The sequence below is a fragment of the Muscardinus avellanarius genome, assembly GCF_963383645.1.
Source record: "Muscardinus avellanarius genome assembly, chromosome: X".
In the NCBI taxonomy this organism is placed as follows: Eukaryota; Metazoa; Chordata; class Mammalia; order Rodentia; family Gliridae; genus Muscardinus; species Muscardinus avellanarius.
In genome coordinates, this window is record NC_137792.1 from 51,187,231 (window position 1) to 51,201,056 (window position 13,826).

The following is a 13,826-nucleotide window of genomic DNA, read 5'->3' on the forward strand; positions in this document are numbered from 1 at the left end:
CCAGGGGAGCATGAAGCTGGCTTTTGCAGGAGAAGGCAGAGACTGGGGTTCAGACTTTTTTTTTAAGACACATTTTTATTTCCAGATACTCCAGCAGCCAAATAAATACAGTAGGAGATAGGGAAAGGATTGTTATAAATTAGAAATACACCCAGTGATGACATAGTGGGCACTCCACACCACCCAGGCGCTGCTGGTCCCTCCTTGGTCTAGGGATCCTAGGTACTGCCGTGGCAGATCCTGTTTGCAGCTCTCTCAGCTGGAGGTTATCAGTCGCCCACCACCTCCACCCCAGGCCAAGCTCATAGGTCAGTCACTTTGTTCTCCACCAGGGCAGCAATCTGCTGCAGGCGGCAGGCCAGCTGCATCTTCTGGCCCACAGGGTCCTCCTCCAAGGCGCTGATGATCTGTCAGAGCAGAGGAGAGCTCTTACCTGGGGCCCCAGTCCTTCACCCATTGGCCCAGGACCACCCAGCCCTGCCTCCATGTCAGCAGGGACTTGGGCATGAAAGCCAAGCCCATTCCCCAATCCAGGCCCTTCCGGCACAGGTTGGCACCCCCATTCTTCCCTCTGCCTGGATTTTGCCTTCCCCAGAGAAGTCCTGTGGGCCTTCATCTTGGTTCCACCTCACTCCAGGTTCCCGCCCCTCCCCTCTGGAGTGCTCTGGGCCTCACCTGGTCATAATACCTGTGGATGTGGTTGTAGAGTTCTTGCAGAGCCTCAAGACAGTGGGGAGCAGAGGTGTAGTTCTGGGGATACACATGGGGGGCAGTGAGGCTGCATCCCAGGCCTCAGGCCCCAAGGCTGCCTCTCTGCTCTGCCAGTTAGTCTCCCCACCTGACCCCTCACCCCAGATGATGCCTCACCCCAGAGAGTTCAGCCAAAGCTGAGTTCATCTCCTGGTAGCTGGCGGGAGAGCTCTGGCGAATATCTGCATAGTATCTGGAGGAGTCGACAGAGTTAGGGGAGGGCGTTCCTCAGCCCCCACCCAACCCTAATGGCTCTGACACCTACTTCTCAACCATCTGCTTGTAGCGAGGAATCTCCCGGGCGTAGAGCAGTTTGTTCACTGGAGAATCCTGCTCCAGATAGGAGAGGTGCTAGATGTTAGCAGGGAGGTGGGGGAGCTGCCAGCATCCCTGCCACCCTTCCCACTAGGCTCTGCATGGGACCTTTATACCTCCCCCCAGATTTTCCTCCTTGCCCCTGCTGGCAGGTGCAGCCAGCTGTGCCCTTACCCGGCCCACTTTATGCTCTGAGACAGTGCAGGAGTCAATGAAGGTCTGCGCGATGACTGCCAGGATTGCATCCACATTGTCAGACACCCGCACATCGAAGATGAGCTGAGGGTTCTTCAGGGCATTCACCCAGAACCGCAGCAGCAAGCTGGGGATACAGGCCAGGGGAGGGGATGAGGCCTGGCCTGCCCTTGTGGCTTCTTCTGCATACCCTAACCCACCCCTTCCACACAGATGTCTGGTCACTGGAACTGGGGGTCTCAGGCAGCCAGGGTCCCCAGCTTTGTGCTTCACTGGTAGCTGTCCTCATGGCTCACATGACCTGAGCCCCAAACCTGCCTGAGTGTCTATGCTGACAGGATCAGAAACCCAGGGCGGATGCAGCAAAGCTTGTATTCCTGCCTTGTCCCTGCTGGTCCACGCTGGTAACATCCTTGCTTCTCTGGGACTCAGTGGACCATCTACACAGTGGGATGAGGAGAGGTCATCAGGAAGGGCACCTGTTTGTCTTCCAGATGTGCAGGGTCTCTGGGTCCTCGATGCCGTGTTTCTCTGCCAGCTCGTCCAGGAAATCAAACAGGTACTTGACGGCGATGGGCACGGGCCTCTTCACACTTAGAATGGCTTGGAAGGTGTCATCCACAAACTTCTGCAGTGTGCCCTGTAAGGCAGGGGGTGAGGGATGGCCTTCTGCTACTCCCAAGCCCAGTCAAGTCTCCCTGGCAAGCTTCTCCTACAGCCTGGCTCTCCCGGGAGCATCCCTAGGACTGACCTTCATGGAGAGCAGGCGAGTGAGGTAGATTTCCGGAATGGCCTTGGCCCGTGCCCGCTCCCGTTCCCGCTCACGAAGGCTGCTGCGCCGAGACTTGGCCCCTTCTGGCTCCTCGGTGGCCTTTACCAGGTGCCAGAGGCGCATCCCGCCCTCCTCACCATCCTCTAGCATGGGGATGTCTGAGGGCAGGGAACCCTACCGTCAGTCCCAAGCCGCTGCCCCCAGCCTATGCCAGCAGCCTGGGATGCACAGCTCCTGCTCCCTGCAGGGTGGGCAGCATAGAGGAGCAATGGGAAGAGGAGGGTGGTAGCCCAGAGGCTTGCTCAGCCTGATACTTCTTGCCTTCTGGAACCTCAGGGCCTTGGCTCAGCCTGGAGCTTTGGCTTGCCCACAGGCAAGGTGGAGTGGAGAGCCCAAGCAAGGCAGATGGTATGACCAGGACACTCCTGCCCACCCAGCCTTGAGCTCTGATGAACCTAGCCCAGGATGGACCCAGCCCTGCTGATTCTCCTAGAGCAGATGGGTCCGTCAGGGATGAGGGACTCACTCTCTCCTGAGGGGCAGCTCTGGGTCAGACTCTGAGAGATGGCGCCACCATTGTGCAGCTGAGGTATGAGCCCCACTGTTGCTCCATCCGGGACCTGGTGGGGACAGAGGAGCATGAATCTGGGTCCTTAGCTGCCTGATCTTGAGGCAGGGGCCTGCTCCCTGCTTCTGATCCACCTATCTCTTCCCCACCCGAACCTTGTAGTGCTGCAGGGTATTGAGTCTCTTCCACTGGTTCTGGGTCACTGAGGTCAAGTCCTCATCTGACAGGGTCAGGTGACCAGCCAGGCCCGAGCGCCATTCTGGAGGAACCCAAAGAAGCCCATGAGCCCACAGTCTATTTACTATCTGCAGCCAGCTGAGCTGAGCGGCTACAGGTAGGAGAGAGGCAGGTGGGTGTGCAGGAAGGTGGGGCTGGCTCTCACCAAGGTCTAAGGCATGCACGGAGGGCCGCTGGGAGAAGGGGGTGCCTTTGTAAACTTGGTCCAACACCTTCTCCTTGACCTGGGTGATGGTGTCCGTGTCAAGCACCCGGGCTGGCAAACGCTGCACCTCATTGCTCCCTGCGGTCCCGCCAGCCCCAGGCCCCACCAGCACCATCAGGGTGAGGGGCCGGAACTCCACGTCCTCTCGCAACAGGTGGCTATCATTCAGGGTCCGTTTTGCCTTGCCTGTCACGGCATCCACAGGGCCCTTGTCCACCTGGTACTGGATGGCTCGAAAGAGCATGTACAATGGCTCGCCAGCTACTTCCTGCAACCAGAGTTGGCCACAGGGCCAGGGTGCCAGGTGAGGCCCAGCAGAGTGGGTGGAGGAAGCAGGAAGAACAGCCAGAAGCCCAGAGCAAAGACAGATGGCCAGACCCCTGGGCTGGGGCCCCAAGCCTTTCTAGCCTCTGCCTTACATCTAGCCTGGCAGAGTTCAAAGTCTTCCCTTTCTGGTACTCCCTCCAGTTGGGCCTCATGGTGGGCCTATGGGGCAGGAGGATGGCTCTCATGATCCTCATTTGATGGCCCATCCTAATTACTAGCCAAGGCCCAATGGGGGAATTTGGGCACAAGTAAGAGAGGCCACAGGCAGGCAGCAGCACCCCCCAAGGGCCAGGAGGGCAGGATGATGCTACCCAGGGCTGGGGGAGGCAGGCTGGACAGTGCCTCTTACCCTCAGGAAGGTGTACAGACAGATGGACAGCCAGTTGGTGAGCAGCTTCTCCACCATGGTCTCTGTCCTGTCGGGAGGAGGCCCCAGGTTCCTGGTGAACTCCCTTCTAAATCCCTCCTGGCTCCACCCTCACCTAGAGGCAAAGGCTGCCCAGGGTGGGGACAGATGAATGGTGGGCCCCTGCCCCTGCCACTATGCCCAGATCAAGGCTAACCTGCGTAGCATGAGCTTGGGGTTCTTGTGTACATAATGAGCCGCCAAGTCACTAAGTAGAGTCCTCATGATGTCGGTCAAGTACTCAAGCTTGCCATGTAACACCAGGGAAAGCAGCGAAGCCACGTGGCAGCGGTCCCTCTGGGAGAAGCCTGGCTGCTCCTCCAGGGTGTGGATAAGCTAGGCAAGGAGCTGGCATTCAGCCCGGGAAGCCCCATACATCCACCCCACTTTTGTGGTTGCACCTCTCTCCCTGCTGACCAGTCCACAGCTCTACCTCCTTGCCCACAAAGGACCCCCCCCAAGTCCTGCCTGCCCCCAAGTGTCCCTGAGGCCCTCACTGTGAGGAGGAAGAGCTTGCTGTTGAGCAGGTTGGAGAGCTGGGTGAGACCCTGGCGAACGGTGGCACGGCGGCTCTCTTCCCCAGGCCCTTCAAGCTCAGGCTGCAGGGGGCAGCCACCGTGGCCAGGAAAGAAGGCACGCTCAGCATATGTGTGATAGTCCAGGAAGGGGATCCCACTGGCCTCCAGGTCGCTGCTGAGGTCCGTCATCTCAGTCATCAGGTCTGTGGGCCAGGATCCAAAATGTGGGCTTCTGCCTGGGGGGCCCTCTGTCCCCACCCTGCCCCACGCACCTGTGAATTCCTTGCGGCATTGGTCACCCACACCCGTCTCCAGGTTCTCCAGCTGCACCAGCACCTTCTGGTAGTCCCGCAGGGCCTGTTTGCTCTTGTGCCTGCAGTCCAGGGTGGGCATCAGCTACAGGCCCAGGCCAAGGAGGCTACCTGCCCAGGGCCTGCTTTGAGCCACCCTTGCCAATAGTGAAGAGGAGGCGTGAGGAGGAGATGTGAGGAGGAAAGCCCTCACCTGTACATGAGGGTGAGGAGTAGCACAGCGGCGATCAGCACAGCAGCACCCATGCCCAAGCCCACCTGGGCCTCCACGGGGAAGGCGGACACGGTGGGCTCCACCTCATACTGCACAGGGCCTAGGGCCAGGCGGACGTTGCCCATCTGCACCTGGGGAGCAGGGCTCCTGAGCGTGGGCCTGCAGCACGTGGCCCGCCTGCCAGGGGCACATACTCACCACGAACTGCGGCAGGGCACTGGAGCCATTGGTGGGCTGAGGGGCATGTGGGGGAGGCTCGCAGTACAGGTGGGTGAGTGTAAGCGTCTTCACCAGGCACTCGCCGTCGCCGATGTGCACTCGTACCTCCTCCTTGCTGATCCCCAGGTTGAGGCCTTCGCCCTAGGATACATACCTGGAGCTTGAGTTGCTGGCCCCACCCTGTACTGGTGGCCCAGCTGGAGGTATGCTCACCTCCACATCCAGGACATGGCCTGGCTTGAGGTGATAGGGGCGGGCGAGCCCCTCTCGGCTCAGCGGAGCCAGGCGGGGGTTGGGCTGGTACAGGAAGCTCTGGCCTCCACTGGCGTTGGCAAAGTCCACTTGCACGTTGTCTAGGGTGAAGAACACCCTCTTCGGGTGGGCTCCATCTGGCACAGCAGGACTGTGACACAGGAGGAGGCTGGACGAGTTGATGGAGCAGACAGTGGAGCACTGTGGGGGCAGTCAAGGCCAGGGACAAAGGCTGGTGAGCTGGGGCTGCTCTGCTTGCTCAGGGACACAGTTGCAGGCCCTGCCCCCCTCTCTGGGCACAACCGGGGGACAGGCTGTTTCCTGCTGCCATGGGGAGGCTCACCTGCAGCAAATCCTTTCTAAGCTGGATACAAGCCTGGGGGTCTGCAGCAGGGGCTTCACAACTCTTCCTTGGGTTCAGGTCCTGAGGCTGGGCCCCCAAAGCCTTCACCTCAGCCTCAGGCTCCAGCCACACAGATAGCAGGGGCTGCCACACCACATCCAGGCCCGTGCCCCTGACACGGATCAGCCGACCACCCCTGTGTCAGGATGGAAGTCAGAGGGGTTGGAGGATGGTGGACAGTCCAGCCCAGCCCAGCCCCACCTAGCAGGTGGTCTTCCCTCTGGCTCAGGCGTTCCTGTGGGCTGGTCAGTGTCCTCACCCCCGGAAGCTGACGCTGGGCTCTGCTGTCAGAAGCTGGGGGTTGGCAGTGTAGCGGAAGTGGCTGTTGAGCAGTTTACGCTCGGCATGGCCAAAGACCACGAGGACCTCTGCTTCTCCTGTTGCAGCCTGAGGCATGGTACGGCACACGATGGTCTTGGGACACACTGGCTCTTGGCTGCAAAGAGTAAGCTTTCTCACCTCTGGCTCCCACTAACTGCCTTTTAGCCCCAGCTCCCCATGAGAGGCCCACTTTGCCTCCCTTGACTGGGGTAGAGATTGCTAGGCTGGCTATATAGTACCACTTTCTCTTTCTCTCTCTCTCTCTCTCTCTCTTTCTCTCTCTCTCTCTCTCTCTCTCTCTCTCTCTCTCTCTCTCTCTCTCTCTCTTCTCCTCCCCCCACCCCGGTACTAGGGATTGAACCCAAGGGCATTCTACTTTCAAGCTATACCTCCAGCCATTTTTATTTTTTAATTTTGGAACAGGGTCTCAAAGTTGCTGGGGCTACTCTTGAACCTGCGATCCTCCTGTCTCAGCCTCCCAAGTATTGGGATTACAGTTGTGTGCCACCATACCCAGCAACACCATTTCTCTTGGAATTTGATGGCATTCTCGAATCCACTGCCCCCACTGTATAGGAGGGGATACTAAAGCCTTCAGGGAGTGTCCCTCGCTCAAAAGAAGCCAGGCCTGGGCCAGGAGGTGAGTAGCCCCTGTAGCTGGTGGGCAGCAGGGCCAGATACTCACATGGGGCAGGGCTGGCCACCCACAAAGGCGGTGATGTTGCCTCCTGTCTGAAGATGCTGCCCATGGATGGTGAGCTGGGTGCCCCCTGCTTGGGGGCCCCACCGAGGACTCAGGCTCAGTAGGACAGGGTCCTAGGGAACAGGCCAGGCTGAGATAGGCATTGCAGCCTGGCCTGGTGCTTCCCCACCTGGGGCCATCCCCAAAGTCCCAGGCTTTGAGGTACAGGCCACTTCTTGGGTTCTCTTATCACCAGCAGTCTCTTACCTTGTGACTTGCACCAAGTCAGTTTGCACCCACCTCCAATACCCTGAGATCTAGATCTCAAGATCCAATGCCTTCTTGGGTAGTTGTATGTGCCAAGGAAAAGTCCTGGTCCTAAACCCCTCATGTCTCCTATGGCTCCCAGTATTGGCTTCCTGCCCCAGAAATGGTTCTACCAGGTGCCCAGGTCTCAGGCTAGCACTGGGAGGTGTCCCCACTCTCTCTATGTCCCCTGCTCCTGATAGATCCACATTGCACTCACTGATTACACTGCCCACCTCCTTCCTGGACAGGTGGCAGTGTCCTTGCTATCCTGTCACTGCCTCCAACCTACTGTCCACTGACATCACATGGTTTCCCTCCTGAATACTCAGCCATGCTTCCTGTTATCCTTGGATCTAGTTTGACAGCCTAGGTGTCTGCCTCTCCTTCTGCTGTTCCCTGCATTGGGACCACCATGGGGTAGATACTGACCTGATAGGTGAAGTGCTGGGTTGAGATTCCCGGTGGCCTACTCTTAAGGGTCACTTGGACTGGTCCAGAGGTGCCATTGGGGGCAGGAGATGTCATACACACAATCCTGATGAGCCAAGGCCCAGGAGCTATTCAGAGTTCTGGAGAGCCTTAGGCAGCCTACAGCCACTTTCTGGAGCCCACTCCCTTTCTCCCTCCCCTGTTTGTTTGCACAGGGCCCCTTCTTTCTCTCTCTTCTTCTTCTTTTTGTGTGTGGTACTGAGGATAGAACTCAGAGGCATTCTACTTTTGGGCTACAACCCAGCTCTGTTTTTCTTTGGTTTTTGTTTTCTGTTTTGGAAACAAGGTCTTGCTAGATTGATGAGACCCTCACTACTTGCTGAGTCTGTCCTTGAACCTGCAAGCCTACTGTCTCAGCTTCCCAAATACTGGGATTACAGGTGTGCACCACTGCACGCAGCTAGGGTTCCACAGTTCTTGGCTGCAAGTCTCCCTTCTCTCTGAATGCTGGTTTCTGGAAGCCTACTCTTAACAGCACCACCACTCATTCCCACCTTGCTGGAGTCTCACCGGGCAGAGGTGCGGTAGAGAAGGGGGTTGGGGCTGCAGGGCTGGCCAGCCACACTCACAGCATCTTGCACATCAGCAAAAGCTCGGCCCAGGTTGGAGCCCAGGATGGTGAGGGCCAAGCCACCCTCTGGGGGACCAGTCAAGGGCTCGATCTGTAGCAGGGGAGGATGGCAGATGTAATACCCTTGCTTGTACACCACTCTGGGGTGCCCAGCCAGCCAATTGGACTGTGGCTAAGCTGAGCCATTCAGGATTGGGAGTGTGAGGCAGAGGCAGAGGCATTCTGACCTGGGCACAGATAGGCCAGTGAGGGGCAGAGGAAGGAGCGGGAGACTGGGCCTGGGAAAGAGGTGGCAGCCAAGGCCTGGAGGAGAGCTGGGTTCAGCCCTGCAAGTGAGGGGCTTACTGCATCAATGCTGGGCATGGGACACAGCGGTTCCACAGCTCCTGGTGGGCACAGCGGCCCATAGCGGCAGGAAGGCTGGCCGTCACCACACCACAGGCATCCCAGGCTCCCATTGGCTGCCTGGCAGTGGCTGCAGTCAGGGTGGCCCACAGCGCAGTCGTACAGGGTCACTAGGAAAGGCCAGTGTACTGAGGTGCTGCCCTTGTGCCACACATGCCGCCCTTGCCTGCTTTGCCACCCCCGGGCTCACCATGAAGAGCTTGGGCATTGTCCAGCCGCTGGACCTCACCCCGTGTGACGTATATGGGCACTGGAAGCTCTGGCTGGTACATAGAGGGGTGAAACTGTGGGCGGAGAGCAGGGTCATATTGGCTCCCTAGAATGGTTGCTGCTATTCCCTGCACTTCCCACCACACTGGTCACTCAGGGACTGAGAACACAGGCACTGTGCTCTGGCCACATGCTCAGGGCAGGGTAGGTTCTCATGAGTGTTAACAGGATGCAGAGGGACTGGGGAAAGTGGGGGGTGAGAGGGCTGCAGAAGGCGCCCAGCAGCAGGGAGGCTGAAAGGCAGCACTGACCTGGTGGGCTTGGCAGTGAATGAGGCCTGCATCTGCAGCTGTCTCCTCCAGGGAGGCTGGCAGCCTCCGCAGTTCTCCAGGTAGCTCCAGCCAGCACTGGTAAGAGGCAGGCAGGCCCTGGGGGGACGTGCTATCAGCTCCCTGGGCATTGTCCTCACCCCCTCCATCTTCCCAGCCCCTGCCTGCCTGACCACTCACTCGGAAATACTGAAGGTTCCGCACATGCAGATCCAAATGGCTCTCCCAGCCCACAGGCACCAAGTGGGAACTTGCCAGGCCCTCAGCCTGAGGACAGGCCCCTGGGCCACGCACCTGGATGTCCACCTGGAGAAACAATAGCCCTTAGCCTTTCAGCACTCCAGGGGCCCACTCCAGGGCAGGTGGGCCTCTGTCTTGCAGTGCCCACAGGGGTGGTCATGGGCGGCTGAACAGGTCATACCCACCTCCTGGGCACTGTAGACAGTCTTCTCCCCCTCTGGGCAGTGGTCCCCGTGTACACAGTGGCTGCTCTGGGGGCACCAGTGGCACCTCCAGGGACTGTCCACACAGGCACGGCACCTGCAGCACAGGGGACTGCTCAGGCAGGGCGCCATCTGGGGTTGCCACCCCTGCCCTGCAGGAGCCAGGCCCGGGAACTCACGGGGCAGCTGCCTCCAAGGCCTGGACAGCACTGCAGTCATAGAAGGAGAAGTTGGTGGCAGCCACGACCACGTCCTCAAACATCAGGGTCAAGGGCAAGGTGATGTGGTCTGGGAGGGGACAGTGGTGGCAGAGCAGGTCACACAGTTCCTGCCCTTTCCAGCTCCAGCCCTGGTCCCCTACCCAGGGGCCCCCTCACCTGTGCCTGGAGGGTTAAGAGGCACCTCATCTTGGGGAGGGGTGACACAGGCCACATGAGGTCCTTCCACTTGAGCCAAGCTGTCGTGGTCCCCAAAGGCACAATGGAAGTATTCATCCACAGCCAGGGTGGGAAGCCAGGGGACAGACAAGGTGATCTGGGGCACATGAGAGGGAAATGGAGATGGTACCAGAGCAGAATAGAGTGGTGAGAAGCTAGAGCTGTCATTGGGGACAGGAAGTAGACTGGAGGCAGCCAGGGAGAATCCACCAGGCAGAGGGCCCAGTGGTGGTGGGCATCTTACCTGGCCTTGCTCCTGGCGGGGGTGGTGGGGTGGCAGCACACTCTGGATATAAAGGCAGCGGCTGTCCTCCTCGTAGCTCCACAGCCACTGGTTCAGCTGGGTGGCTCGCTCACACTGGCCCTTCCTGGTACACCTGGCGGGCAGGGGCCCATCAGGTCATTGCATGGGCCTCAGGTTTCCTAGATGACTGTTAGCAAGGGGATTGGGAGGATGGCCTAGCCAGAGTATGATGAGCAGAAAGTATGGAGACTGTGCCAAGAGAGGAAATGGCAAACACTTGGGGCCCATGGCCAGGGCAGCTTTGGCCTTGACGGTGAATGAGAAGGAGCTACTTTCAGGTTGCCATAGGGATTCCTAGACTGTTGCATGGAGCCCAGGCTGGAGGGGAATTGGAGTGGACCATGGGACACCATCAGTTGGGCAGGGGACCTGGGAGAGGTGACAGAGGTCGGGACCCAGAGCAGGGCTGCTGGAAATGAGAAGGGAATAGGTTGGTCAATGTCGGACCACCCAGTGTCTGGAGCACCGCCCAGATTCTTGGTTTGGTGGGATGGGGCAGGATCAAAGAGCTCAGCAACAGCCTGAGTCTATTTTGGTAAGTAGGGCTGGTCTCTTGGCATACCCATAGCCACTTCTGGGTGCAACCCTGCCCCAGGACATACCAGCTGTGGGCACAAGCCAGGGCACAGGCACTGTGCTCACCTGCCCTGCAGAACACACCAGCCACACAGTGGATCTCGGGCCTGGAGGCAGCTGGTACAATCAGAAAAGTGAGGGCAGGATGCTACAGGGACCCGGTCCACCTGGATGGGCAGTGAGGGAGAGGCATCGGTTGTAGAGACTCAGGCCATGTGGACCTAGTGCCCTCAACTCTGGCAACAGCCCTCACCTGTTGAGCCGTCAGGACATAGAGATGGTCATTCTTGCTGTCCACCAGCAGGTCTGGGCTGATGGCGGAGCCTGGAGGCCCCACTTGTTGGGAATGGTAGACCTGGCCTTGGGAGCTGTTGAGAAAGACCTGGACAAGGATACAAGGACAGGGCTGGCCACCCTGCTAAGCCAAGGCCAGCTCTCCAGATGGCCAAAGGCTGGCCATACAGGTTCTGTGATCTTCCCCCAAAATGGGCTCTCTGGGAGAGCCATAAAGACTTCCCTCAGAGTCAGCTCCATTTCCTGCTAGGCATGGAAGAGAGGGACATGTCACGTCCCCATTCAGCACCCTCAGAGCAAAGGCATTCTCCAGAAAGCCACAGTGCTGAGGCAGCGAGGGAACCCTAGGGAGGCCCCCAGAATTAAAGGCCATTCTGCAACAAAGAAGGGCAGCTACAAGGAGTCAGGTGGGTCACCAGGAGGCAAGAGTTTGCCTCAGAGGGATTTCTGGGGCCACAGTGGCTCTGAACACCAGGTGAGCCTGTCCAGCTCTCATGCCACCCACCCACCTTGACCATTAGCTCCCTTTGCCTAGAGAAGGCAAGGCTGCCTCAGGATACTCCTGTGTGGTTATCCTGAGCCACCTATCTGAGAGCTGCGCCAGATGTCAAGGAGCAGTGAGTCTCTTTTTCCCATACATGGGGAGCAGGTTGAGAGATGGAGGGTTCCAGGGGCTTCGTTGAGCCACAGCAGGAGCGCTGAGACAGGCAGTATCAGTATGTAGATCGTACTAAGGCACTCCTCATCCATCAGGCCCTCACCTTATGTAGCTGGCCCTGAGTGTCCCCCAGGAAGGCTATCATGTGCCCATCTGCCTGGAGGGCTGCTACGGCGCTGATGGGCTGCCCAAGCTGCAGGAGAGGCTGGGCCTCCAGGGGCTGGCGGCCAGCAATGGGGCTGGGGGTGTGCTCATCACCACAGGGATATGATTCTGGGGAGTCCTAGATGGGCAAAGGAGTGGAATATCAGCTTCCAGGAGAGGCAGGTGGTTTCACCCTTGGGCCCAGCAGGACAGCCATGAGAGGATACCCAAGCAGTTCGTGAGAAGGAAGCCCTAAGGGACTTGGGAGCAAAGTAGTCAGGGCAAGGTGGGGTATGGGTCCCTGAGCCCAGGGCATAACAAACTTGCCCCACAAGGGGAGAAATATGGGGGGAAGAAACTGGCTGAGAGCAGGTGGGACACTCAGAGCTGGTGCCTTGTTAACATGCCCTGGGCACACCAAAGCACCCCTGCCCCATGCTGCAGAAAGAGAGGGATACAGAGAAGAAAAGCTGAAGCCAGGCCCCAGTCACTCACAGGGGGCAGGGTGACACAGCGTGATGTGACACCATACTCCACGGTGGCTTCTTCCATGCCGTCAGTACCCCGGCCACCCGCTGTGTAGCACAGTCGCCGGGCCTGCTCCATGCTCCGGTCCAGCTCAGCCAGGGGAAAGGCACACAGGGCTGCCTGTGCCCCCCTTGGGCCTGCGACAAATGCCCCTAGCAAGGTGCCTGGAGCAAGGAAGGCAGCCTGGATGAGGCCTTGGCCGCGGCAGGTGAGGGGCACTTCCACGTAGGAGTAGAGGTTGGCATCCCCCAGGCAGACACGGGCCACATAGGAGTGATACTCAGCCTGGGCCCGGGCCCCACGGCGTCGGAAGACAAAGTAGGCGGAGTGAGTGCCAGCAAAGGCCCCCACGTAGCTGTTGTTGTAGTCAGAAAAGTCACCCACTACGAGTCGGCCCAAGCCCTCACTGGAGAAGGGCTGTGGCCCGGCCAGCTGGCGGACAGTCAGGGGTGGCACCCCTGCCGACAGCTTGCCCGCCAGGCCTCTGGCCACCAGCAGGAGGTCCCGGCCAGGCAAGGGCACCACCAGGCCCACTGTGGCCACTCCCGGGGAGTTAGCAGCCACAAACTGCCCGTCACCAGGGTCCTCGGCCTGGTACAGCACCTGGGCCACATCCCCAAGGCGCCGCTTCTCGCATACACCCTGCCTCACCTGCCCGCAGGCCACCAGCTCCTGGGCCCTGCTGCTAACCAGCAAGAGCTGGTTGGCATTATCAGTGAGTCGGGCATGTGGGCACTCTGCCGGGTCACGGAAAGGCAGGCAGTCAGGACTGTCGATGACAGGGCCAGTGACAGCTTCAGCCTCGAGCTGCAGTTCGGGGCTGAGCTGGAAGAGGCGGTTCACTGCACCCACGTAGAGCGTGCCCTGGCCTGGCGCCAGAGCCAGGTGGGTGAAGGTAGTGTTGGGTGCGGAGAAGCGATGAGCCGCTGTCATGGGCAGGGGTGGTCGGAAGAGCAGCAGCAGGAGGAGGTACAGGCTGATTGGAGGCCAGGGAGCCATTGCAGGAGTCTGGGAAGAGGGAGGCAGTATGAGGCCTGGAGGGAGGAGGCTGCTGGTACTCCACTCCCCGATAGGCAGGAATCAAGGCAGAAGGGGCTGGGGCTGAGAGAGGCAGGGTGGGAACCAAACTGGAGCAGAGATAGGACCAAAGGAAGGCAGAGCAGAGATTCCAGTAGAGAGAGGTTCATGGCCAGGGAAGGAGCGGGGAGGCGGAAAGACAGGGACAGGGACAGAGACAGAGGGGCACAGAGAGAGGAAGCCAGAGAGAGGACAGAAAGAGACAAAGAAAGAGTCTAAGGGCTGGAGAAGGGGGTGGGGGCAGAGGCATGCGCTTGCATGTGCACACACACACACAGGCGGGCAAGGAATTCTTTCATCTTCTGCTTTATATGCATCTAGACTGTAGAATGGGGCACATCCTGAAAAGTCACAAGG

The 13,826-nt window shown here is 59.1% G+C and overlaps 1 protein-coding gene across 1 annotated transcript; it reads right to left on the reverse strand.

The window, feature by feature from the left end:
- Positions 1–302: 302 nt before the first annotated feature.
- Positions 303–13,391, reverse strand: PLXNB3 (plexin B3; the record flags this gene model as incomplete). The annotated part of the gene is made up of 34 exons (XM_080718895.1): positions 303–407; positions 676–750; positions 868–943; positions 1,016–1,080; positions 1,240–1,387; positions 1,740–1,900; positions 2,012–2,190; positions 2,559–2,652; positions 2,756–2,859; positions 2,983–3,310; positions 3,719–3,785; positions 3,933–4,111; positions 4,273–4,496; positions 4,566–4,666; positions 4,798–4,949; positions 5,017–5,178; positions 5,251–5,490; positions 5,633–5,828; positions 5,952–6,128; positions 6,699–6,829; positions 7,434–7,539; positions 8,004–8,155; positions 8,410–8,579; positions 8,660–8,753; positions 8,991–9,107; positions 9,189–9,314; positions 9,434–9,548; positions 9,631–9,739; positions 9,829–9,985; positions 10,133–10,265; positions 10,835–10,935; positions 11,022–11,150; positions 11,824–12,003; positions 12,360–13,391. The coding sequence occupies 34 exons, from the start codon at positions 13,389–13,391 to the stop codon at positions 303–305; spliced, it is 5,685 nt and encodes a 1,894-aa protein (XP_080575021.1).
- Positions 13,392–13,826: the final 435 nt, after the last annotated feature.